The sequence below is a fragment of the Hoplias malabaricus genome, chromosome 10 (assembly GCF_029633855.1).
Source record: "Hoplias malabaricus isolate fHopMal1 chromosome 10, fHopMal1.hap1, whole genome shotgun sequence".
Taxonomy (NCBI): Eukaryota; Metazoa; Chordata; class Actinopteri; order Characiformes; family Erythrinidae; genus Hoplias; species Hoplias malabaricus.
In genome coordinates, this window is record NC_089809.1 from 21,656,602 (window position 1) to 21,681,329 (window position 24,728).

A 24,728-nucleotide genomic window follows, 5' to 3' on the forward strand; every position below is an offset into this window, starting at 1 on the left:
TTGTTTAAGGGAAGTGTTTGATGATAATTTCCTCTGCTGTCTGTTTCTGTCTCTGAGCAGATTTTTTGAGTGTGAGAGACGCTGTGATGAGGACCCTTGCTGTAGAGGAATCGGATATGTCAGAGATACAGAAGCTGATGGTATGAGTATGTGTTATGATGTGTTTGAACACATCCCATAAAATGAGTGAATTCGGTACCTTTTTGTGCTTGCACCGCGTGTATAATAGAAAAGCATGAATTTTTCCCCATAGAAAAGCATGAAATGAATTATGATACTCTGTATCGGCTCCACATGAGCCTAAGGCCACCATTCTCATTTCAATGCATTAGTTAATGGTGTGTAATGCCAGTAGGTTATGGAACTGTTCTCTGGAGTGATGGAACACCATCCAATAACTTGTGTGATGAGCTGAAGTGGGGCTTGTGATCCAAAACATCATGTAATGACAATACCAGATTTCACTAATGTTGTTCTTGCTGAACATCATTAGAGGATGACAGTGAAATAGCAAAAGCTGTAAAATGCTGTAAAGGGCAGAGTGGAATGGAGAGCTTATTAACAACACCCTTCATGTCAGAAGAAATGTTGAATGATTAGGTCTCCAGAAACTTTTAGCCATCTATTATACTCTATTAGCCTATAGATCATTCATTTATTAACCGCAATTACTATAGGTTCTACATACTTCTCTCTCTCTCTCTCTCTCTCTCTCTCCACTTTCTATCTCTGGTCAGATGTATTATGTCTGAATCTGAACAGCCTGGGGATTCAAACATGTGGTGAAGATGAGGTCAGTGAGTGGAGAGTGCAGGACTGCACTCCCTCTAAGGTCCAGACTGGGCTCTATCCGTTTGGCTGGTATGAGAAACCAGGTATGTGTGTGTTATTTACTCAAGGAATGACAGCGGTCAGACGGATGCACTTATGTCTTGTTCCTTAAATATTAGCTGTTGGGTGAAGAGACTACTTTTTTTCCAATGTAAACATACACCACCATTCAAAAGTATTACATCTTGTGTCATTTCTCCCAACTGTTGTTTTTTTCCACATTAACTTATCCATTGTGAATGTAAATTCAGGTTCTTGATCTGCTTTGTGCAGTCCTTTTTTTCTGCAAGGCATCTTTGAAAGTAGTCTGTGTATTCTGCATTCTGTTTAAATAGACATGCATTGCCTTGTCTTGCTTTGCCAACAGATTCCACCAAATTATTTGAAACACATGTTAAATTGGGCTGATCTCAGTAACATTTTCTACTTAATTTAGCAACCTGATGCATTCAAATAATCAAGCACAGCTAATATGGTCCTATATCCCTGCCTTCCTGTATTACAGGAAAGCATATAGTCTGTTAAGCCATATCCATTACTCTGAAAAATATTTTTCTATGTTTCTAGTGAATCAGTGGACAAAAAGCACTGGTATTTGTCCTCCATTCAGCCTTCGCTCTCCTTCGAATGCTGGTAGGAAGAATATTATTATTTATTTACGTTATATGAGTAAATGCAGTTGCATTGTGTGATTATCTAGTATGTTGTTAATATGTTCCTCTTGAGCCCCCTTTTCTGATGTTAACCATTTAATGCACAACTTGCATTATCACCCTGACATGACATATAGCTCGTACAGAATCATACCTTGTAACATATTCCTATTAAATTTAACAAAAATGTATGGTGCTGTTTCTTTACAGTTGATATGAATGAGTGGACTCTGTTGGGTGCAGCCTCTGTCCTGGTGGACTCATCTGTCTCCATGTTTGATGTAGTACACATAAGCAAAGACATTGCTGAAGAACTGGAGAGAGCACGGGACTGGTGCCTGGCTTGTAAGTTTTCTACTTTTCTTTTACATCTTGCCATGCAAATGCAATAGTCTCCACTTAGCTGTGAAAAATAATGTAAGTATGGTGCATCTATGTCTAAATATGGTGTAGTGAAGAGACATTTTCTTGTGTGTGTTTGTTCTCAGAACAGCCAAATAATATGACCTAGTGAAGTGAAATTTTACAAAAGCAGAGCATGATACATTAACATTAGATACTGGGGGTCAGTGTAGGGTATAGTTTTAGGCTCATATTACATAACTCACTTTACCGCTCAATACATTTTCTTTGAATTCAAGTCTAAGTGTTTCTCCATACCTCTAGGAAGATTTAACCTATTATGGAACACTTTTCCCATGATCTGATAACTTTCACCCATTTAGTTCTGGACAATGCTAGCTCATCCCAAAAACACATGGTGGAGCTCCATCGTGCCATAATGCCGACACTTGGCATTGGACATTGTGACTTTCCCAGAATCCACTGTGATTTAATGCTTTTCTATGGAAATTGTAAAGCTGTGTGCACAGTGGGTGTAGTGGTTGAATATCTATGTGCACAGTGGGTGCCAAATAGGAAATATGTGTGACGACATGTTTTTCTGACCAAGCATCTGTTTTGTACTCCCCAGCCTGTAAGGAGAAAGAGTCGTGTTCTGCTGTGTCAGTGGCAAGTAGAGAGTCTGCAGTGAGGTGTGTGATGTATCCAGACACACATATCTGTCTCCCTTCATCTAGCGGACAGCACTGCCTCTTCCTCATTAAGGAACCTGCTCAATATGTTTACCTTAAAACAGGTGAGAGAGTTACAAGGAACTAATATGAATGTAATACAGGTATTCATGGCAGTATGCAGTCCATTTGATTGCAACATTGATATCTGTTTCAGTTCACTTTAAGCTGTTGCTGATTTAATAAAAATAGCATATTTTTCTACTGGTTAATGTAATTTTAAAAGCTTATACTGGTGTCATGTAGCTTTGTAAATGTAATTTATCTTCAATCTTAGCCATTAATTAAATTAATTTACATATCTCCAGAATGAAATTGAATTCAAATGAAACCCCTTTCCATTTTGTCACATTAGAAGGAAAGCCTTTACCATTTAGGAGATTATTCTCATTGTACATTTGTGTGTTTTCTGAAGTTTTCAAGCCAGTGCTGACCTCAGTGTCCATCCCAGACCATGGCACACTTCTTGGTGAAAATGAGGTGAAGCTGATTGGTGCAGACAGCAAGGGTGTTACTTATTTCCTTGGTGTGCCATATGCTCGTCCTCCACTTGGTCAGCTCCGTTTCAGCCCCCCAAAGCCAGCTGACTGGACAGGCACGTGGAACGCCACTTTTGCTCGGTGTGTTTTACATTTGTTTTGGTATGTCTGTGTTTTTGCACGGGTCTTTTTTTAGTGTCTGATCTTTTGGATAATGGTATTTATATGTTTGAAATGTTTCAGACCCAGTTGTCTTCAACCTGGTGACACAGCTGACGCACGCTCTAATGAAGACTGTCTGTACCTTAATATTTTTGTGCCAGATAGTGTGGTATGTCCTTAGGTTTTCCCATCTCAACCTCACATAATTCATATCTGCATATTTATTTTTTGTTTGTTTGTTTTGTTTTATTTTGTTTTTTTAAACTGAAAAAAATGATACACTCATTTTTCATAGAATACATTTTAAATTAAGCCAAACATAGCACAGGTTCAATCAGTAAATATTAAATGTTGATTAATTTTGCATATTCATGACACTATTAAATAAACTCTAAATAAACAAAATGGCTGCACAGTGGCGCAACATGTAGTGTCGCTGTCCCATAGCTCCAGGATCCTGGGGTTGTGGGTTCAAGTCTCACTCCGGGTGACTGTCTGTGAGGAGTTTGGTGTGTTCTCCCCGTGTCCACATGGGTTTTCTCCAGGTGCTCCAGTTTCCTCCCAAGGTCAAAAAACACACATTGGTAGGTGGATTGGCTACTCAAAAGTGTCCATAGGGGTGTGTGTGTGAGTAATTGTGTACATGTGTGTCGCCCTGCGAAGGACAAGCACCCCCTCCAGGGTGTGTTCCCACCTTGCACCCAATGATTCCGTGTAGGCTGTGGACCTGGATAAGTGGTTACAGACAATTAATGAATAAAAGAAATACTTTAAAAAATTTACCTGACCATAATAAAAGCCACTTGTAATGATTTGAAAATGTAACATGAGCACCTTTTCTCTATGACAATTATTGATGTAGTAGTTGTAGGAGGATTAGAAGTCTTTCATTTATAGGTTGGTGGTATTAAATATGATGCTGTATGTTTCTGGCATTTGCAAAATTAAGTACCCAGTGTGCAGCACTGGGAAGCACTTATCTAGGAGCCACACATTCCATCAACATGCATTTATTTTTTCCATATTTGTTTTTTTTGTTGTTTTTTTTTTGTCTGTGTAACAGATTCAGGCTGCACCAGTTCTCGTGTTTTTCCATAATGCTGGCTCTGGTCTGCTAGATGGCTCTTATCTCGCTGCTGTAGGAAACATCATTGTGGTGACAGCTAATTTCAGAGTGGCTGCTTTTGGATTCCTTAGCACAGGTACTCCACACACACCCCATCACACATACTCTACTGTCATACTAATTTATTACATTAAATAATATCAAAAAGATTTCTCATCACAGTGTCAGAAAACACCAATCAAACACATACAACAGAAATGGTTATGTGTGCCCAATAGCTTTTACCTTGTACTATACCAAGACCACTTCCTAGTACTATTTCAAGACTATTTCCCTATAAATTTCCAAAACCAGATTATACGAAAGAGAGAGATTTTCCTGTGTAATATACAGTGTATTATATTTGGAATATATAATATGTATATTAGCAGCAGAGAACTGGAAGACTTCTTCTCTAAAACATAAATAAATGATATATGCTATGCTTTAGTTGCAAATTTTTTCTTCCTGTTTCTGTTGTGTTTGTATTATGAGTTAAAATATTAGTAATGAAGATAGTCTTCTAACTGTAATCACTACTGTATTATTTTATGGTATATAGTTATTGCAGTATACACATTACTGTATTATAGATCAAGTTAACTCAGTGTACATGGTTATATAAATGTAGGATCAGGTGCTCTTCCAGAGAACTATGGGCTGCAGGACCAGGCAGCAGTGCTTAGCTGGATACAAGAGAACATTGCTTTTTTTGGAGGAGATCCCACCAGGGTCACAGTGGGAGCTGACAGAAATGGAGCTGACATTGCCAGCCTTCATCTATCCTCATCCTCATCTCTCTTTCACCAGGCTCTTCTCATGGTAAGAACTGAAAAATGAATCCATCTGAATCAGGAGATGGTGTGCCAGGATTGAAGCGAAAGAATGTCTGTGCATTTCCATGGTTGGAGAGAACATAATAAATCCATAGTGAATTCCATATGCAGTACTAATATATAAGCAATGAAAGTCAACACATGAAATCTCTCAGAAACATCTTCATCTCCGTAGTAGTTTGACCTCTGATCGTCTTGTGCAAGCTCCAAAATTTCATTCCTTAAGATCGGTTTTGCAGGTTATTTTTCTAAAACACAATGTAGTATTTTGAATTAGACCCAAGAACAAAGCTTGTTTGTATGTTTAAGCCATTTATGACTCGAGCTTGGGCCCAGCCTTTCAGTTACATTTATCAGTGGTGTATTATGCAACTTCCTCATATCTCTCTTCCTCTGTTGGCATGCTGTGGGCTTGTTGGCTAAAAGGCATGTAGATGGATCGCCATTTCTTCCTCTTCCAGCTCTGCTTCCTTTTATCTTGCACTCCGGCCAAGGAGAGATAGGAAGACACACTGTCTTGGACTCCAAAACTGATGCCAGAGTCCCTGAGTGTAGAGAAGCTGCTGGCATTCTGCTCCATGAGCTCAGCCCTGTGGGTCAGCACAGAGCACAGTTAGAAAACCCTGTACTTGAAGTTTATTTATTTATTTATTTTTAAAGCCCATATAACATCATCCCAGTGATTTAATACATGTGGTTTTGACAATTGAAAATGACAACTGTCATATATAATGCTATGCAACAAAATGACAAAAGAGCAGGCGAATGTTAAAATTATTAAATTTTAAAGATTTATTAAAAGTATTGTACACCTAATAATAAAAATACATTAACTTTCACTGGTGGTTTTCAATAGTAAATTTCGAAAGCGTCCTGGAATTTCCCTTCAGGAGGTACCTATAGCAAGGCAATATCATTGAGGGCTAAAGAATATGAATTGTATTTTTCTGTCAATGCCCCAATCACTTCTTAGCTGAAGATAGGAATGCCTTCTTTACCTGTCTCCTGCTGTCCAGTTGAAGCTGTGTGGCCTCACTACTCGAACAGGCTGAGAGGGTAGGCTCTGGAATGAATCAGAGGCCACCAGGCAGGGGCCAGTAAGAACACAGCACAGACCATCTGCTGCATCTGTGGGAGTGAAAAAGAATTTCATTGTCCAGATCAAAGTGCATTAGTGTCTGTGCAGAAGATGTGAAGAATAACTACTACTAGAATATAGACTGAAGGGCTAATAACCTTAATATTTACTTACAGTTGTGTTTTGGATGAAGCCTAATGCAATGTTAGGTTTCTTGGCAGAGGACGATTATGGGTATTATGATTTTGTTTCTGCCTGAGCCTCTGCATTTTTAATGAGCAACAGTGTTACCCACTTTACATTACTTATTGCTGACAACATCGTTTGGTCAGTGTTACCTGAGTAGTGGCTGACCAGGTCCTCTAGGCACTGGAAAGTGAGGCGTGGCGAGATGAAGTACCATTTGTTTGGCATGCGAAATATCCGGTAATGCATGATGGCCCTGTGGCGCACGGATAAGGCGTACATGCCTGCAGGTTCAACATCCAAAGCAAACTTCTCATGTCAAGGATCACGATACATACTTTACAGTTATATTTGTGAAATATAAACATCACCATTTGTATTCTCACCTCTTGTGCTTACTCTGATCATGAAAGATCCAACTCTGTTCCCTGGCAAAAAAAGCAGCTCCTCAGCTTTTTCCCTGTCAACCCCTTCATACAACCACCTGAAACAATAGGGGAACATTTTAACCCATATTATATTACACTAGATCATAACTGAGATGTTTGATATTTGCTTGTCACTCACCCATGGTAAACCTTGGCTACATTGGAACGTGGGATATAGTTTTCCTCTCTTGTTTGAATAGAGTATGCCTTTAGCCAGTACCCTTCACTAAGAGATAGAGAAAGAAAGACAGAAAACTAATTAAAATCATAGCTCATGGCTTTCTTACGACTGAGTATTAGGGCCACGGCACTGAAAAAAAATGTATAAGATTCCGAGAATAATGTCAGAATGATTCTGAGAATAAAGTCGAAAAATATTTCACTGCACGTATAATGGGGCAGACACAACCACAGTGTAGTTGAGGAATGCAGTGTATTGCTGAAATCATACTATGGTACAGATTTCAGGAATAAATAATGCTCTGCCACATCAGTACCACACTCTTCCTACCAGCAGCCACACAATTTCCATTCTTCCAATCCTATAGCTACACCCTATGGTTCCTGTGGCCATTTATGACCTATCAGCAACCAACTACCCTTAACATCTATGGTTAATCATTGAGCCCGTCACATGAGTACCTTAACACATGAGTACCACTGCATCACTAGCTCTTCACAGGGGTCATCGGGTAGGCAGTGTTTCAGTGTTTCAATGAATTAAGCCCACAAGACCTCTAGAAGGCTCAACAGTGAAGTCTGGCATCCCAGACCCACCCCCCTCTAAGCCAGCTTTACAGTCATTCCTTACCCTTCAACAAACGTAAATTCACACTGGCCTACCTGGTGACTAAGGCTGTACCTAGCCCTGCTGGCACCGTTAATGCATGCTCATTGCCACCAGATCTTTACATGCTACATTACCAACCATCACAACAGCACCTCTACAGTGCATTTCCCCAACTAGTCTGTGTTCTACTTATCAACAACCACTGACTAGACCTTTCAGCTGTTTCTGATAACTCCTTCACAGATGCCCTTAGTTTACGGCCCCTGATGCCAAACTGCACAAGCAGGGATGTGACAGACTTGACTAAAAATCCCCTAACACCTATCTCCACCGGTCTTACATATGCCTTGTACCCATGTTCCCTCACCTCAGCTGCCAAGTCCGCAACTCTATGAAAGAAATGATCTGTTTACTTTGAGTACAGCACCATATCTGGCCTCAGTGTAGATAAGGCAATACACTTTGGGACCTGCAATTTTTTTTTACCTACGTCCACCAGTAATTTCCAATCTCATGTTTAACCCCATTTACCAATATTTAAAGCCTGTGCATGCTCTCAAACACGTTCCCCCTCATGCACAAAACTAATCATGTTATAACTACTACCACTCGTCAATGCATTTACCTCTAAGCCAGCAAACATGCTAAAAGCCTTAGCACCTGATTATGTCTCCATGTATACCTCCACAGCGGCAAACTTACCTTACAAGCTGATAGAACATGCTTCAGAATGCCAACCCCTGTACGTAATCTATAATTAGGGTATTCACCTACCCACTGTCCAAGATTTTGTGGAGTTGGGAGGATGTCATAAGTTGCTCTAAGCAAAAATTTAATACGACTTGCCTCCATTGTCCACATTTCTTGCCAAGTGATCTTTCACTTCTCTAAAGTCTCCCAGTGAAGCCATTGGCCTTGTTTTGCCTGTGATGCTGCTGTTGTGCACTGTGCCTCCTTTTCCTGATCGCAAATAAATCTAGTCATCATTTGCCTTCTCTCTGGTGATGTGGCCTTAATAAAGGTTTTCCATGTATCACCTGACCCAAGGCCAGCTCTTCCACATGACACTTGGCCAGTCACATCCCTTAGCTCAAATAAGCTCCTGGCTACCTGCACAGCCACTCGTGGATTCCACTTCCTTCCTGCTTTTGTAACTGGCTCTGCTGCTTTAACCACTGCATCCTTCGATACTGACAAAATCATCTCATGACTTGTGCATTAAAATTCTTCAACTAAACTTGGGAGTGGTAGCTCCAGTACCCCTCTCCCATACCATGCCATGCTACTTAAACACTGTGGCACTCCTAGCCACTTCCTTATGGCCTTATTCATAACCCTTTCCATCATTTATGATGTGATTGAAACATCATAAACTGTCAACGACCATCTAATACGAGGCAGTAAGCCACACTGCAGACACCACAATTTCAACTTCCCTGGAAGACATGATCTATCTATGCTATTAATAGCCTTCACCAAATCAGCCTTTATTCCCACAACTTGGTTGGTATCATTTAGTGCTGCACTATACCGTCTACATAAACTCTTCACTGGTCTCTCCAGTACTGTAGTAATCATTTCTATTTCCATCACAAAATTTTCCTGTACAAGTTTCCCTTTGACAATTGACAGACTTCTAGACTTGCTCGGTTTAACTTTTAGCCTAGCCAACCTTAGATTATCATTTAACTTCCCCAGCAACCACCGTGTGCAAGGCACAGTAGTCATCAGGGCCGTCATGTCATCCATGTAAGCCCTGATTGTGGGAACAAGTACCATCATGCAACCTTTCCCCACCTACAACCCACTTACAGGCCCTGATTACTCCCTCCATCGCCATTGTAAATGCTAGTGGAGAAATTGTACATCCAGCCATTATATCTAGGTCTAACCACTGCCATAATGTAAAAAAAAGTTTCCTGTACTAAAGCAAAACTGAAAGTCCTCAAAATATGCTTTAACAAGCCTAGTAACTTTATCTGGCACCTAGAAAAATTTAAAGGCTTTCCACATGAGTTTATGTGGCACTGAGCCAAATGCATTAAATCTAAGTCTAGGAAAACAACATGTAGGCCTCCACCCTCTTTTTTTGCTGTCTGAATCTGATGCCAGATCATGCTGCTATGTTCCAAACATCTTTCAAAGCCAGAAACCCCTGCCTTTTGTACTAATGTATCAATTAATTTGTTTGCTTTCAAATAAGCAGCAAGTCTCCGTGCTATCACACTAAAGAAAATCTTATTCTGCCTTTAATCTCAGAATTATTCTGACATTATTCTAAGAATTTTTCCGACATTATTCTCAGAATTCTGACTTTATTCTTTGAAAAAAAAATTTTTTTTTGCCCACAATGCTGTGGCCCTAAAATACTGTAGTACTTTCTGGACAGATGTGATTAATATTATTTTGCTAGTATGGACCACACCAGATAATGGCAGAACGTTGAGGAGAGTTCAGTAGTCATTGGGGCAGGAGTTCATTTAGCTTAAAGAGCATGTGTGAAGCCAAAGCCGGATAGAGGAGAATAAGAGGTGGGTGCAAGTTTGTTCATTACTGTGGAAAGCAGAAGTTGTAGGAATATATAGGCTGAAAGGGACAAGACTGGGCATGGTCCATTTCCCATATATTGTTATATCATAACTACACTGTGTTTGTATACTGATATAGATATGTAATGCAGTATTATAGAGAAATCTACCAGTATGTTTGTAGGATTATGACCCATAATAATTCCATATTGTTTGACAACAATTAAGAAATTCCAGGCTTCCAGTGAAGTGGAATTTAATTTTAACTTCTTGTTCTCTTCACTAAATGTTTGTAGAGAGACACCGGCTCAACCAGTTTTTCTTTTCAAGACAGTGACAAGAATAGGAATTTTGTCCTGAATTTACTAACAGTCTCTACTCTCAAGGAAAGACTTTACTCTAGATGTTGAAATATTGCTATGAGGATTTCATTGTGTTTAATAAAGCATTGGTGAGGTCAGGAATTGATGTGGCGTCAGTACTGGATCAAGCATTGAGCATCAAAAATGTTGAACTTTGGCTCATGTGCAGCTTCTACAGACCATCCCATGGAGATTATTGGTGTGTGTTTGCAGAGGAACACATGCACCAGTGAGTGCTCCTTAAAATGGCTGAATTCAGTAATTAGGAGTGTCAGCAAACTTTTGACTATACAGCAAACGTTGATTCTAGAGTGAACCCTCTCATAGATATTGTATATCTGCATGTATGTAGGTTAACATCTATCTGCCATTCCTTGCTTATTTAATACTGAGTATATTTATAAAATGAAACTAATATTCACATATTATTCATAGGATTTCCTGCTCAGTAACTACTATGAAGCTGTAAGTTAACAGATTGAGGAACTAAAGTGAAACACAAACTTGGCAGTCTGCCTGAGAATCATAAAACTCATTTTTTGGATGAGTTCTCACAATTATAGAATGAATTCACTCAGTAAATTAGGCAGCTTAAATGTTTTTCAGTGTTTATTAATGAAACTGTGTAGAGAAAAACGTGGCATTCCATATTTAAATGCACAGGGGCAAAAGTAAAAGTTGACAAATGAAGCGCAGATCCTCAAACTGTTGACTCTGTGTAGAACTTTAGCTTGCTGTTGTGACAGTTGTGAAATATAGCCATACTGATATTTATCATCATTAACTGTGGATTTTCTCACAGAGCTGTGTTCTGTAGTATTTGTCCTATCAGTATTGGGAAAATGTTCAGCTAAATAGTGCCCTGTCAGAATGGGTATTTTGAGTTGTATGTATGAGTTTTTTTTTTCCAGTATAGTACTAAAGTTGTATGTGAAATAGTGTTGATGCTCACTCTGATATGAGTCTCAGCCGGTCTCCTTTGCGGAACAGAGGGTCACACACTTCAGGAGGAGGATAGTCACTCAACACTACCGCTGTCTCCCTCTCACTCACTGTAATACAGGGAAGATATTAAATTTTTACAAATGTGATAAAACAAATTTTTTTGGCATGTAGTTCTTTGTAGAAGTGCATTTTAGCACAGTACCAGTGGCTGAACTTCATTTAAAAAGGGAAATTTACAATAACAGCCCGTAATTAGTTGGAAATTATGCTTCATAAACAGTAGTAAAGAGTAAATTATCATGTATAAATGCATCGATTGTCTGTCATTTATTTAAGGACATTTACATTAATACTTGGTCATTTATTTTAGAAAAGTGTTAATAAATTAGCATTGAATAACATTTTATCAAGTCTTTATGTAAGCAGTCAAGGTTACATGAGGTCAAATTTGTCATTTTTACAGGTTGAACAAGTATTCTTTAAAAAAATTACTCACTTTATATTGTAGATACAATATGCATATGCATTTTTAAGCATGTACTCATGTAAATGGCTTAATTATCTATGAATCTTTATGCATGTGCCATATCTTTCCATACATTGTTATTCCTTAATAAGAACTATATAATAAGAATTGAAGAATTTATTTTAAGCCGTCTTAACCTAGATTATAACTGCTTTATAATTTCAAGTTATTTATATGAGAGTAGTGCAGAGAAAACAGGAAGCACCCTCCAATAGTTGTCTTTCGTAAAATTAGGTGGTAAATGTGCATTTCCTTTACTTTTCTAAATTTGTCATTTTTATAAAATATATTAAATATATACACAGAATAGTGTCTATATTTGATACACTTGATCTACAATAAACCTTTACCAAATGGACAGAAAATTGCAGATGTATGCTTATTCAACATTTCTACTGAATGTAAGGGTTTTACTGTGATATTTGTCCGCCTTTGCTACGGTAACTATTTCTATGCTTCTGGGTAGTCTTTACATTACAGGCTGAAAGTTTGCTCTGAGGGTCTGGTGGCACTTTTGCGAGATCAGGTACTGATGTCGGATGATTAGTCCTGGATCACAAATGCCACTTCACCTCAGGGGTACTGATGTTGCTCCATCATTTTAGAGAGTATAGGTCCATTGCTCCACAGCCCAGTGATTGCAGCATTTATTATTTATTTATTTATTTTGACAATTTTGTTTATTGGATAAGCATAAAAAATAAACAAAGTTAAAATAAATAACAGACAAATTTTGCTTAGATGTTCCCATAAATTATCCCCAAAAACCTCCCAAACTCCTATACACCCCCCTATAAAATGACCATGGGTGTGGTCATCTTAAGCTCATGTGCAGTTATTCCAGACTCCAACTTCATGCTTTGCTGTGGAGATTATGCAAGCTTTGCATTCACACATGAATGCCTGGTTTCACAGTGAAATTAAATAGTGAAATTAAAAAATGATATGTGACCATTTGGTCAAATATTGTGTACTGAGCCTATTTTCTGAGGGCACATGAAAATGTTAGTTGCTTGCTAAATAGTATAGGCTCATTCTATAAAGTTACTGCATGGTCTAGTAAAAGTATGCAGAGGCTTATATTGTGAACCTAATCATGAACATGTTCAGCTATTTAGGAACAGTTAATTCAGTTTGTCAGTGAAAGTCTTACCTCTGGAGGGTAGATCAGTCTCAGTAGCAGTTTGTGTAAAGCACTCTGTCGACCCTAGGCTTGTCTGTGTGTTACCCATCACTGGGATTTGCTCTTAACGTCCCAGCTTAATGCTCGATATGTCCATATATTTAGTGTATCAGTCATAGAAAGTCCAGTCAGGCTGAGTGTACTCTAATCTTTTACATTGCAGGACACCCTACTGTTTCTAAAGTTCACTGTTTCTGATATTTTTTTAGCTTCCTATAGATAAGAGAAGAGTGAATTGTGAGTGTTGCTGTCAGAATGGGGAAGTTATGTTTCTAACCACATTTTCCACTCCAGGCATGTGCAAAATAGGAAGTGCTGATATAGCTGTCTAAAACATGCAAATTCATGTTGTTCACTGCTGGGAATAAGCATGTGCATCAACAGCTGTTATTTAATATATATGCAAACAAAATGAACCAGTTTTTTTTTTTGAATTGAGTTCATATTAACGTATAAGCAAATATGATATATATATATATATATATATATATATATATATATATATATATATATATATATATATATATATACATATATATATATATATATATATACACCAATAGGTCATACATTTTAAAGGACCACCTTGTTTGTATGCTCATTGTCCATTTTTATTCTTCCACTGCCTATATCACTTCACTTGTAGTTCTACAATTAGGTTTGTTGTCCATCTATAGCTCTGCATGCTTTGTTAGCCCATTTTCACACTTTTTTTCAATGCTAGGACCCCCACAGGGCAGGTATGATTTGAATGTGATATGGTGGTGCTGTTATTTTGTGTTATGTTGCTATGAGTGGATCAGACACAGCAGTGATGTCTGAGTTTTTTCCACTCACTGTCCACTCCATCTAACCTTGACACATCTAACCTCCATCTAACCCTAGACACATCTAAACATTTGGTCGACCTAGTAGATTTAAAGTCAAAGGCAATAGTTAATTTGCTGCTGCACAGTTTATATTAGTCACTGTCTAGTTTATCATCTGTGGTCACAAGATGCAGTTGGCTGAATAAGTTTGTGGTGAACTAGGTTATTTTTATCATTAATACAGGAAACGGAAATAGACGTCTTACTATTCTTGATTATGTTGAACTCCTAATCTGAATGAAAATCTACGCTCTATGATCCAGCCACCCTAATATATGCACCTTCATAGCTGGTGTAGGTTTTTACCGCTTATACACAGCTTGTATTATCTCTGTAGGCATGAATGGTCAAGAATAGCACCTTCTAGAGTGGCTGTACATGAGACTAAGGGCTCCATGCCTAATGCCTATAGTCTTCACCCTACAAACACGGAGAAGTGGACCTGTTCTGTGTAGTGATAATGTACTATCCGACACCTTTGGGATGAGATGGAGCGGTCATTTCAGTCATTTCACATAAGATTAATTTCATGCATGTGTTCTTGTAGGGTGGCTCAGTGTTTTCTCCAGCAGCCGTAATGAGTAGACAGAAGGCCAAGGAGCAGGCAGTGTCTTTGGGCAGAGAACTGGGCTGCTCATCCACTGATCCTACACAGCTACTAACCTGTCTGAGAAGTCAGCCAGCTCAGAGCATCAATGGGGCACAGACCAAGGTAGTACATCAAAAACTAATTCTGACTCCATAGTTTGATTTCAGTTATTTTTTTAATTAGTTGATTCAGTGGAGTGTTTTTGAGGCTGTTAGAAAGCACCTATTTGACATAAATCACAGCACTGTTTGTGTCTGTTTCACATTAGGAATTTTATCATCACCATGCACTGTAAATAACCTGTCAAATAATAAAACAATGGTTTGTGTTTGTGAGCAGTTATTGGCAGTGAGTGGCCCTCTACAGGCCTGGTCTCCAGTGGTGGATGGTGTGGTAGTTGGGGACGAGCCCCTGACAGCTCTAAGGTCTGGCCATTTCCATCATGTATCACTACTGCTGGGCTCTTCAGCTGAGGACGGACTGATCAGCAGAGCTAAAAACATCAAGGTCAGATCTAGCATTAAATGTGCCTATAGGAATGCATAATTTAAGCTATTTTAACTCATCAGTAAATTTGTTTGCCAGTTAAAAAAAAAGTCTAATTAGTAACAGGCTGTAATTAGTTAGTATTATTTGTATTTGTTGGTACTTATAAAAACATCTTATTGACAAATTAAATAATCTTTTAAATAAAATTTTCTTACATTTTCTTAAATCTTCTATTGTTTTATATTGCCACATGTCCATAAAGCAACGACATAGGAAAATGGAAAATAAAAAATTCTTGACATATAATGAAAATAATTGTTTCTGTCACTCTGAAATGCTCATAATGTGTACAGAGCCACTGGCATACTTAAAACAACACTATGTAGTATTTTACATTAAAATTACAGCTTTAAAATAAATGAGATGCTCTACTGACATATATTAAAAAGAACAGAGCCTCTGCCATTGGGCGTAGCACTGTCTTAACTGTACTATGTAACTTCTGTAGGAGGGTAGGAAACCACACTTCTTCCCCCTCCTCCTTGATTTCAACATAGTGCTGTAAAAGTGAATTACAATCTGCAGCTGTAGGGGGCACCCAAGAACAAACAACCAAATCTTACCTGGTGTTCCTTTAAATAGGTTTTACGACATTTTTGTAGCATTTCCTATTTATTATCCTTAAATTCTGAGAATTTGAACAAGTGTAATACTTTGTTGATTTGCACTTGCTGTTATTTAAACAGAACTTTGAGCAGCTCCAGGGGAGAGCAGACAGTAAAACAGCTTTCTACGAGGCTCTGTCCAACTCCCTGGGTGGAGATGAGGCTAATGTGTTTGTGAAGGAAGCAGCTACTTGGTTCTACTCTCTGCAGCACTCTCCAACTCCCTCTGGCTACAGTGTTTTCTCTCGTGCTCTAGAAAACGCCACAAGGTGAGAAAGTACACAATCCTAACTTACCAATGCACACTCTGCAGTGCAGTGCATCTTTTAATAACAGCTGAGACAAGGTTGGACTAGTTTTACAAAACACTGACAAAATCCCAATCAATATAGTATTTGTAGTTCAAATTGCAGTTTATTGGTAAATACCTCATGTAATTGGATTGTAACTTACTCATATACTGACTCAAGTATGGCTAGCCTGAAAAATCTCAACAATTTTTTACAACTCACTCGTGTTTAAAATTGCTCTGCAAGGTTGTGCTTTTCACCAATGTCACTTTTGTAGTAGTTGTAGTAGTGCTATATAGAACCATCTGTAACACATTGTCCATCAATCTGAAAAACGCTTTCAATGATGCAAAGAACCCTTTAGTCATTTAAAAGCTTCTTCAAATGTTCAGGGTTCTATATAAAACATTTCCTTTAATAAAGAATCCTTGTAGAACCATCATTTTTAAGTGTGTAGCTAATGTAAATGAGGCAATGACACTGACATTTATTCCACTACTCTAAATTATACGTTCTACAAAATATTTTAAAAAGCCCTGACCTATCCTGTCTCTTGTACATAAAAAAAAAAAAAGAAAAATAAATAAATACAAATTAATGTGATCTGTAAAAACTGGCAACAGAAACAGGCACTGAACTTTGTTTTGGGATATCATAAATAAATAGGGTGTCCTCAAAGCTGGTCTGAAATTTAGCTGCCTCCTGTCTTTCACTGTGACATTTGAAATTTCACTGCATTGCTCTAGCAGGTGAACATAGGGAAATGCCAGAACTACTGTCCTGTTTTTGAAGTATCATGCTGTCTTTCTGAAAGGAGCAGACACATGACATTCTGCTGATGCAGTGAATTATTATACACGACCAAGAAAACCAAACTGTCCTTTATTTACTGCATGCGGAAATAAGAAATATTTGCCAATTTAAGAGCTACTGGATGTGATTTATTTGGTATTTTAACAATCTGGCAGCTTGGAGATGTTTTCTTTGGATGATCCCGAGTTGTTCTGCCTGGATCTTCAGGTCATGAACCTTCTTTGCTTAAGCAAGTATTTTAAAGCTTGCAATCAGTGTTCAACATTCAGTTAAATAAACAGCAAACAATTCCAGTCTGTCTTTTTTGAGCAGTACTAACATTCTTAGTGGCTTTCAAAGAAAAAACATGGCCATTTTCACTTTACCAGAAACGTCTAAATCATGTTTAGTGGCAGAAATGCTAAAGAATTTAGTAAAAATTATTTTGTGTCAGTCAAATATGTGTATGGTTGGCTGCAGCTTTTAAAACTGCCTGCATAAGAGAGCCACACCACACACGCGCACACACACAGTCAGAAGGGTGTCTCTTTTAAAATCAACAGGAAGGAAATAGATTAACTGAGTCAAACTGAAATGGACAATGTGAAAAAATGCATCTTATTTATACTTTAAGAAAAAACTGTAAGCATAAATATTGTAGCTTAATATAGAATCAAATGAAATTAAAGATCAGTGTTTGTATGGATGAAGCTGCGCTATTTCAGGAAACCAGGAGCCAAACACAGAGCTTTGCAAGCTTGTGTGAGAGTGTGTGTGCATGCGCATGTGCCGTTTCCCACCCACATAATGACTAGTGTTAGATATAGCATGGACCAGAGCTGACCCACAAAAAAGAAAGGGAGCTGATATACTGCACACTCGCCAAATTCAGCTTTCACAGCAATTAAGCAACCAGCAGAGGGTGTACTCAACAGACTGTTGTGTTTTCTTAGATATTTCATACATCTTCTGTAACTGCCTCATCCTGATAAGGGTTGCTGTGTGTTTGGATTATTTCTACTGGTCTATTTATCATGACATTTTAACAGATTTTAAAATACAGCTGGGGTTTTCAAATTCTTTCAAAAAAAACTATTTTTGATTTTTCATTAATTTAATGGGAGGGTAATGAGGTCATTATTCATTCTGCAGTAGAGAGATCTCACTGCAGCTACAGAGCAACAGAATCTTTCCATGTATTGTCCCACACTGCTGTTTAGTGCCTGCATATCACCAGTGATGCCGCTTTCTCAGACTGCTGTACTATATTATGCTGAACATAAATCAGCCAATCCACTCTTTTTATCCAGTCAGACGTTTCATATAAAAAGCAGTTTGAACTTTTAAAATAAACTGCTAACATTTTAAAAGGTGTGGATTTTTGGATTTTGCATGTTTATAAATGGGATAAATATTTTCATGAACATGTTGGTGACAGTCCTCTTGAGTGGTGAGAATATAGTTTAAAAATAGTAGTGAAGTGGGTGCTTTGTCTAATAGTGGACACAGCATTTGAACAAGAATCTGGAACTGTCCTGAAAATGTACTCGTGTGATGTCTGCATGTCCTCTGTGTAAGTGAGATTAGCTGAAAAATTGTCCTTGTCCTTTCTGACCTCTGAACATTTTTTAAAACTTGTGTCATTAAACATGATGCTGAGAGAGAGCTTTTTATTTATAGCTTCTTAGACATGTTGTTTTAACCGAACTAGACTGAAAACCATGTTTAGTCTTAAATAGAAGCCGGAATGAAAAGTTTTGGCTGTGGTCATTGCAACCTCCATTTTAAGTGTAAATATATGGCATTCTTTAGACAGGCACATAGCCACACAGAGGAATCCATGTGTGAGTCTAAAAGAAAATCAGTCAAAAATCACCAGTGAAGAGCTAGAGAATGTTATTGAAATAATTAGACCTTTGGAGACAATTACATAATCCTGACTTTTCATGCTTAAATGTGCACTTCTGATTTAAAGCACTAGTAATGTAAACATGCTTAGTCAGACAATCAGCGGCTGGGAAACAAAACCTCTGCTATAACTTGGTCCTTAATATTGCCATAATCTATAGTCCATGCAAAATGAGTCACTTGTATATTGACTACTGGAGTAACGGGGGGACGGCATTAAAAATAATATATAAATAAATGCTAGAGTTTTTTTCATTTAGCCAGGTACTGTTGAGTGCAATTATGTAGTCAGTACAGTCATCATTGCAGGCTATATTTTTTCACTGCAGAGACTTCTTCATCACCTGCCCCTCAGTGGACATGGCCAGCTTTTGGGCATCTCAAACTCGCTCTAGTGTTTACATGTACCACCTGCCTGAGGATATGGCATACACCAGGTACTGCACTCACTCAATGCCAGACTCGTTATTTTTATAAAGCTTCATACTTGAAAGTTTTATACTGGGTCAGTGGAAAGCTGTTAGATGTGGGGTTTATGGGTCACAAAGCAGATTAATACAAATAAATGATAAATGGACTTAAAGCAGAAACCTCACTTTACTGATACATGTCTCACTGAAAGTTGACCAGCTGGTTCACATCAGGTTTGTGTAGTGTAGCAGAAATTGTCCATTGCTGGATTTCTTATAGCATGATTATCATATTATTTTCTGTCTGTCCTTTCCCTAGCTTGGAGTAATTCTCTAATTCTCTTAATTTGATGTTCTTGTTATTCATCTTGATGTCCAATTGACTTGATGCTTTGGTTCTATTTGCAAATGTCTGCATATATAGTAATTCATAAATATATAATAAAAAAATTCCACTGGATTTATTTATTTTACACTTACTTATATATTTAGCATTTGTAGGGACTTTAATACACATGAACAAGCATTGAATAGTTTTTATTTATTCATAACAGAATGCTGAATATATGACCAGTAATCAGTATGACCAATAACCACCAGAGCTATATATAGTATTCTAATAAATGTATACAAATATTTTAGCATCATTATGACCAAATTAAACTTAAATGTAATAGACAGACATTTTCTTCATGTATAACTCTCCAGTTCTACTGGACTGATATATTTTCTCTTGCACCAGTGCTGATTTATCAGTTCCTCTGGATGTGCAGTATGTGTTTGGAGTGCCACACGGTCTTGAAAAGCGAGAGCTCTTCACCTCCACTGAGAGAAAGCTCTCTCTGCAGATCATGAACTATATGGCCAACTTCATCAAGACTGGGTACAAGTCATGCCAGATATATAAGTGTTATAATAAAATATTATGGAGTGACAACCATGTTACACATATTCTATACTTTCTCTCTCATCCCTCTGTATTCCTCGGAACAGAAACCCCAATCTTCCCGTCTCTGTGTCCACAACGTCCTTCACTGAGGTTTTGCCTCCCTGGCCTCAGTTCCTGCCACACCCAAATGGGCAGAACTATAAGGAGCTGTCCCCCAGGCTCAGCAACCGCAAGAGCCTGCAGACAGCGCAGTGTTCTTTCTGGTCCCAATATGTGCCGACACTTAGCGCTTCCACTGGTCAGTAACACTACTCTGTACTGCCACAGATTCATGTTTTGGAAAGTAAAATTGCCTTATATCTAATTGTGTGAAAATATAAGACTTTTTATATTTTCTTTTCTAGATATTATTTACTTGTTTTAAATATATTTACCAAATAAAGTTTTCTGACTATACAGACAGTATAGTAACAATATTAAGACCAGTCAGCCCTAAAATTACTACCACCTCCTTGACGCTACACTCACTCACCACTGACTGTATTTGTGTACTCCGTAGCTCTACAATTACAAAAAGAGTATAGCCCATCTGTTCTTCAATGGTCATAACCCACAAGACCACCACAGAGCAGATATTATTCTCAGTGCAGCAGTGACACTGAGAGGTCTAAAAAATCCAGGAGCACTGCTGTTGTATTCAAAGAATGTACTCATACCAGCATAACACACATTAACATACACCTACGTTTTGAGAATTCAGAGAGTGATCCACTACCCAAATAATACCTGCTCTGTGGTGGTCTTGTGTGGGTCTGATTGTTAAAGAGAGTAAAAGCTAACAAAGTCTGTGGAACAACAGATGTATTACCATCCACAACTGTTGAACTACGATGTGGATCAATATGATCACTGGAGATAATATAATGGCAAATGACTGTAGAAACAAAGAGCTGGTGGTGATGTTATGGCTGACTGGTGTATTCTCAAACCATCAAAATAACCTGCAATTTATGTAAAACAAGAAATTAAGTCTGAAAACCCTAATTCTTCCTACAGCTGACTAATATTCTTAAAGCAGTCTCAAAACCAAGACTGTTTTTGTGTAGTATGTGAAGCAAGAGTTTTAATATTGTACGAGTGAAATATGATAAAATAGTTTGTCATCTCCTCATATTAAAAAAATCATTTTGAATAATACGTTTCCTAACTATTTGTTTAAACACAGGAGTTTAATAAGGGAGTGAGAGTGTGAGGGAATGTGTAAGAGCACATGCAATAAGTGGTGCACTGCAATGGACTGGGGCCCCAACCAGGGTGTGTTCCTTCCTTGGTCACAGTGATTCCCGGTGGGATCCAACCCATTGAGACAGTGAACTGGAAAAGCGGTTATAGACAATGAATGAATATATTTATCATCCACTTTAAAAAACTAAATGTACTAAATATGGGTCTCTGGTGAGGGCCTTTTATTCCTTAATGGATAACGACACCCCACTGTTTCATCTAACTCTACCTCTAGCTGAACTTTAAAAAATGTTTATAGAAGTGTGGTGTGGGTGGGGGTGTGCTTCAAGGGGAGTAGCTACTGTGGGCTGGAGGGGACCAGTTTGCGGGGCTAGTCCTGAATCAAGCACCAATACCCTATTCTCATATTCTGCTATTTAAATGTGTCGTACAATGTGTGTCACAAATTTGCATATTTTTAACAGCAGAGTTGAACGTGCAGAGGCAGCAGTGATGGATCACCAAGACAATTTGGAAATATATTTTAGAAATTTAAGCAAAATAAAATATAAATATTAAATAAAATAGATAAATAAAACTCATGTATTAATGAGAACGGTATAATGTGGAGTTAGTTACTCTTTCAAAAAACGTTCCATAAATAAACATTTTGTCAGAAGTGCTAAAATTCATTTCCCCTGTCTGTCCAAACATTCAGAGATGCTGCAAAATCAATTTTGAAATCTTTTTTTTGGGACGTAATGAAAAGTGACACTGCCTATTCAGTCAGTGGCAGTTTAGACCTGCCCATTCAAAGTTATAAAGAGAGGTTCATCCTGGACTGTTATTTGAATGAAGCACAATAGGTCAGCCAGCCAGAAGACAGTAAAAAAGAAAAAAAAAAAAAAACTAACAAATATCCCCCTGTAAATCTAAATAATTAGAAAGTTGGATTTTTGACATTAAAATGAAGTACGGTTATTTTTGTTATACAAAAATTACACAAACAATAACAGTGGGTGTCAGATACAAAGCAGAAAGTAACATTTGATCCTATTACACTGTATCAATAGTATATTTAAAAAACCCTGCTTATTTTCTCTTGCTTTGTAGGTAAACTGCTGTGTGAAAATGCAGTGGAAATGACTAGAGCATCTGAACCTCCAACAACCGAGCCAAAGCAAGTTCCTTTGTCTGATTTCAGTTCTTCAGTGGCACAGAGCAAACCCAAATCTGAAAAAGATGCTTACAATTAACCGACAATGTGTAGATTTTCATTTGCCTGTTAACTTATGACTGATTCAGTTTTGCCACACAAAATATTAATTTCTGTTGCTATATTTTTGTAATCATGCACCTATGAATAAAACTGCATTTTATGAACAAAATGTGTTGTTGACATAATTAATTCGTTCATTCATTATCTGTTCAGGGTCCGGTGCCTACCCGGAATTATTGGCCGCAAGGCAGGAACACACCCTGGAGGGGGCACCAGTCCTTCACAGGGCTTGTTGTTTATTTATTTATTTATTTATTTATTTATTTATTATTACTTTTCTGATTTAGTGTTGTTCTGTAAAACATAAATATAATCAACAAATTCATAGTAGAGTTTAGACAGTGATTGAGTTTAAAACTGCTGTAGTTGTTTTAAAGTATTTCAACCTGATGACTAAAAAGATCCAAGCTAAAAAGAAAAAGAAAGCTTTGATTAAACAGCTGGACTGCTGTAGGGGTGAAAGGTTCCAGATGTTTCAGAATGATCCGACACTGTGGAAACAAATGTATTCCAAGATGCACATTATCACTCTATTCTTAGACATCATGCTATGTCTTGGCAGTTGTGGTCTAGCTGTCTGGAATACTGGATGGTGCCTTTTGTCCTATACAAGTCAGACAATGTATTCAACAATATTTCAAATCATGGAATGCATGCATAAGACCTGTTAGCTTGGGCTGTTAACATTCCAAGTAAATGCTTTAGGAATTCTCTACAAACATCAAATGAATTTTCAACATGCAGTAGTTTGCAAAAAACAAACACATTCACCACTGAACCTGATATATGTAGTAGGCATATACCTTATATGGATAGAGACTTGCTCGCCTGGTGTTTCTTATGAAACCATGAGATAGTTTGACTCCCCTTTTCTGAACACTTTACATTACATTTTGGAACATTGCTGTGAGGACATTATGGCATATATTTATGAGAACTTTCAGAGAGACCAGGTGATGATATTGGACGATTAGTTCTGGATCACAAACACAAATCCATTTAATCCCAAAGGCATTGGATAGTGTTCCATCCTTAAGAGAACAGTTCCACTGCTTAACAGCCTGCTGCTGAGCCTCACTCCACTTTTCTCTCTCATTTGTTCTTTATAAGACCTTGAAAGGCTGACAAAAATCAGTTCTCTTTTCAAAGAGTTTAATCCATCCAAGATCAGATGTTGGCTCTGACAAAAATATTGTTATGAAAAATATTTTAACAGATGTCTTTGTAAATATTTAATGCATTCAAGTAAATGCATTCAGCTGTTCACTGTGACAGAGTAATGGGACTAAAACACTATAAAAAGCATTCCAATTGTTAATGCTCTTGGATAAAGGCTGGGTCCATGACAACACAGTAATTCAGTCTGCTCTAAGGAAACCAGTGCTTAAAGTAGTGTAATAGCCTCAGGGTATAATAATGTCTCTGATCTACAACTCCCTGTAATCTTTAATTCTTGGCTTGGCTTTTGGTACATTCTGGAAACCACTCGACAGAAAGACAGCCAGTACTGTGTAACAGTATGATGGATGCTCTACTCAGCAGCACTAGAGTGTCTGACTAACACTAATTAGTCTATTTAATCAACGCCAAAAATCTCCTAAGGCAAGTTTTCCAGACATTGATCATATCTTCTCATAGACTGCATTACTTTCTTAACTTCCTTAGTAGTTCCCAAATGGTCCAGGTCTAAGCGGAGTTCAAATATCTAATCAGAATTATACACACATTTCCTTTTTAATCACACAAAAAGATCACCAGTTATTTCTTCTGAAATCAATTATATTAACTGGTGTTCTGTCACCTGTTACAGCAGCAACAGCCTCTACTTTTCCAAGAAGGCTTTACCCTAGTTGTTTGAACATTGGAGTGAGTATTTGGTTTTCTTCAGCTATAAAAGCATTAGCAAATTCAGGTGCTGGTGTTTCAGGATCGCAAAAGCCATTCCGACTCCTTCCAAAGATATGAATGTGTTCCATACCTCCAGAGAATCCAATTCCAATTCCACACACTGCAGTATCTGGTGCATAGAGCATAGAGGCCTTAGGTGCAGCTCATGTGCAGTTGTATAAGAGCATCTTATTCTATTAACAATAGAATAAGAAAGGACCACGTGTCAGCAATGGCAATAGTATGCAATTTAACATAAAACATGTACAGCT

General features: G+C 37.8%; 2 protein-coding genes across 2 annotated transcripts in view; one reads left to right on the forward strand and one right to left on the reverse strand.

Annotated features, from left to right (window-relative positions):
- Nucleotides 1–22,587, forward strand: part of tg (thyroglobulin) — a 52,544-nt gene extending 29,957 nt beyond the window's left edge. The window contains exons 34-49 of the mRNA XM_066682281.1: nt 61–140; nt 738–875; nt 1,399–1,464; nt 1,695–1,829; nt 2,458–2,622; nt 2,973–3,177; nt 3,280–3,367; nt 4,262–4,400; nt 4,935–5,125; nt 14,582–14,746; nt 14,963–15,130; nt 15,859–16,046; nt 19,097–19,204; nt 19,920–20,060; nt 20,171–20,364; nt 22,404–22,587. Coding sequence (XP_066538378.1) covers nt 61–140; nt 738–875; nt 1,399–1,464; nt 1,695–1,829; nt 2,458–2,622; nt 2,973–3,177; nt 3,280–3,367; nt 4,262–4,400; nt 4,935–5,125; nt 14,582–14,746; nt 14,963–15,130; nt 15,859–16,046; nt 19,097–19,204; nt 19,920–20,060; nt 20,171–20,364; nt 22,404–22,546 — 2,314 coding nt within the window. The 3' untranslated portion in view covers nt 22,547–22,587. The remainder of the gene's footprint in view (nt 1–60; nt 141–737; nt 876–1,398; nt 1,465–1,694; nt 1,830–2,457; nt 2,623–2,972; nt 3,178–3,279; nt 3,368–4,261; nt 4,401–4,934; nt 5,126–14,581; nt 14,747–14,962; nt 15,131–15,858; nt 16,047–19,096; nt 19,205–19,919; nt 20,061–20,170; nt 20,365–22,403) is intronic.
- Nucleotides 5,150–13,366, reverse strand: LOC136708206 (src-like-adapter). The gene is made up of 7 exons (XM_066682572.1): nt 13,136–13,366; nt 11,464–11,563; nt 6,971–7,057; nt 6,790–6,887; nt 6,556–6,687; nt 6,138–6,267; nt 5,150–5,729 (listed from the first exon to the last, which is right to left on the reverse strand). The coding sequence occupies exons 1-7, from the start codon at nt 13,212–13,214 to the stop codon at nt 5,504–5,506; spliced, it is 852 nt and encodes a 283-aa protein (XP_066538669.1). The 5' UTR covers nt 13,215–13,366; the 3' UTR covers nt 5,150–5,503.
- Nucleotides 22,588–24,728: the final 2,141 nt, after the last annotated feature.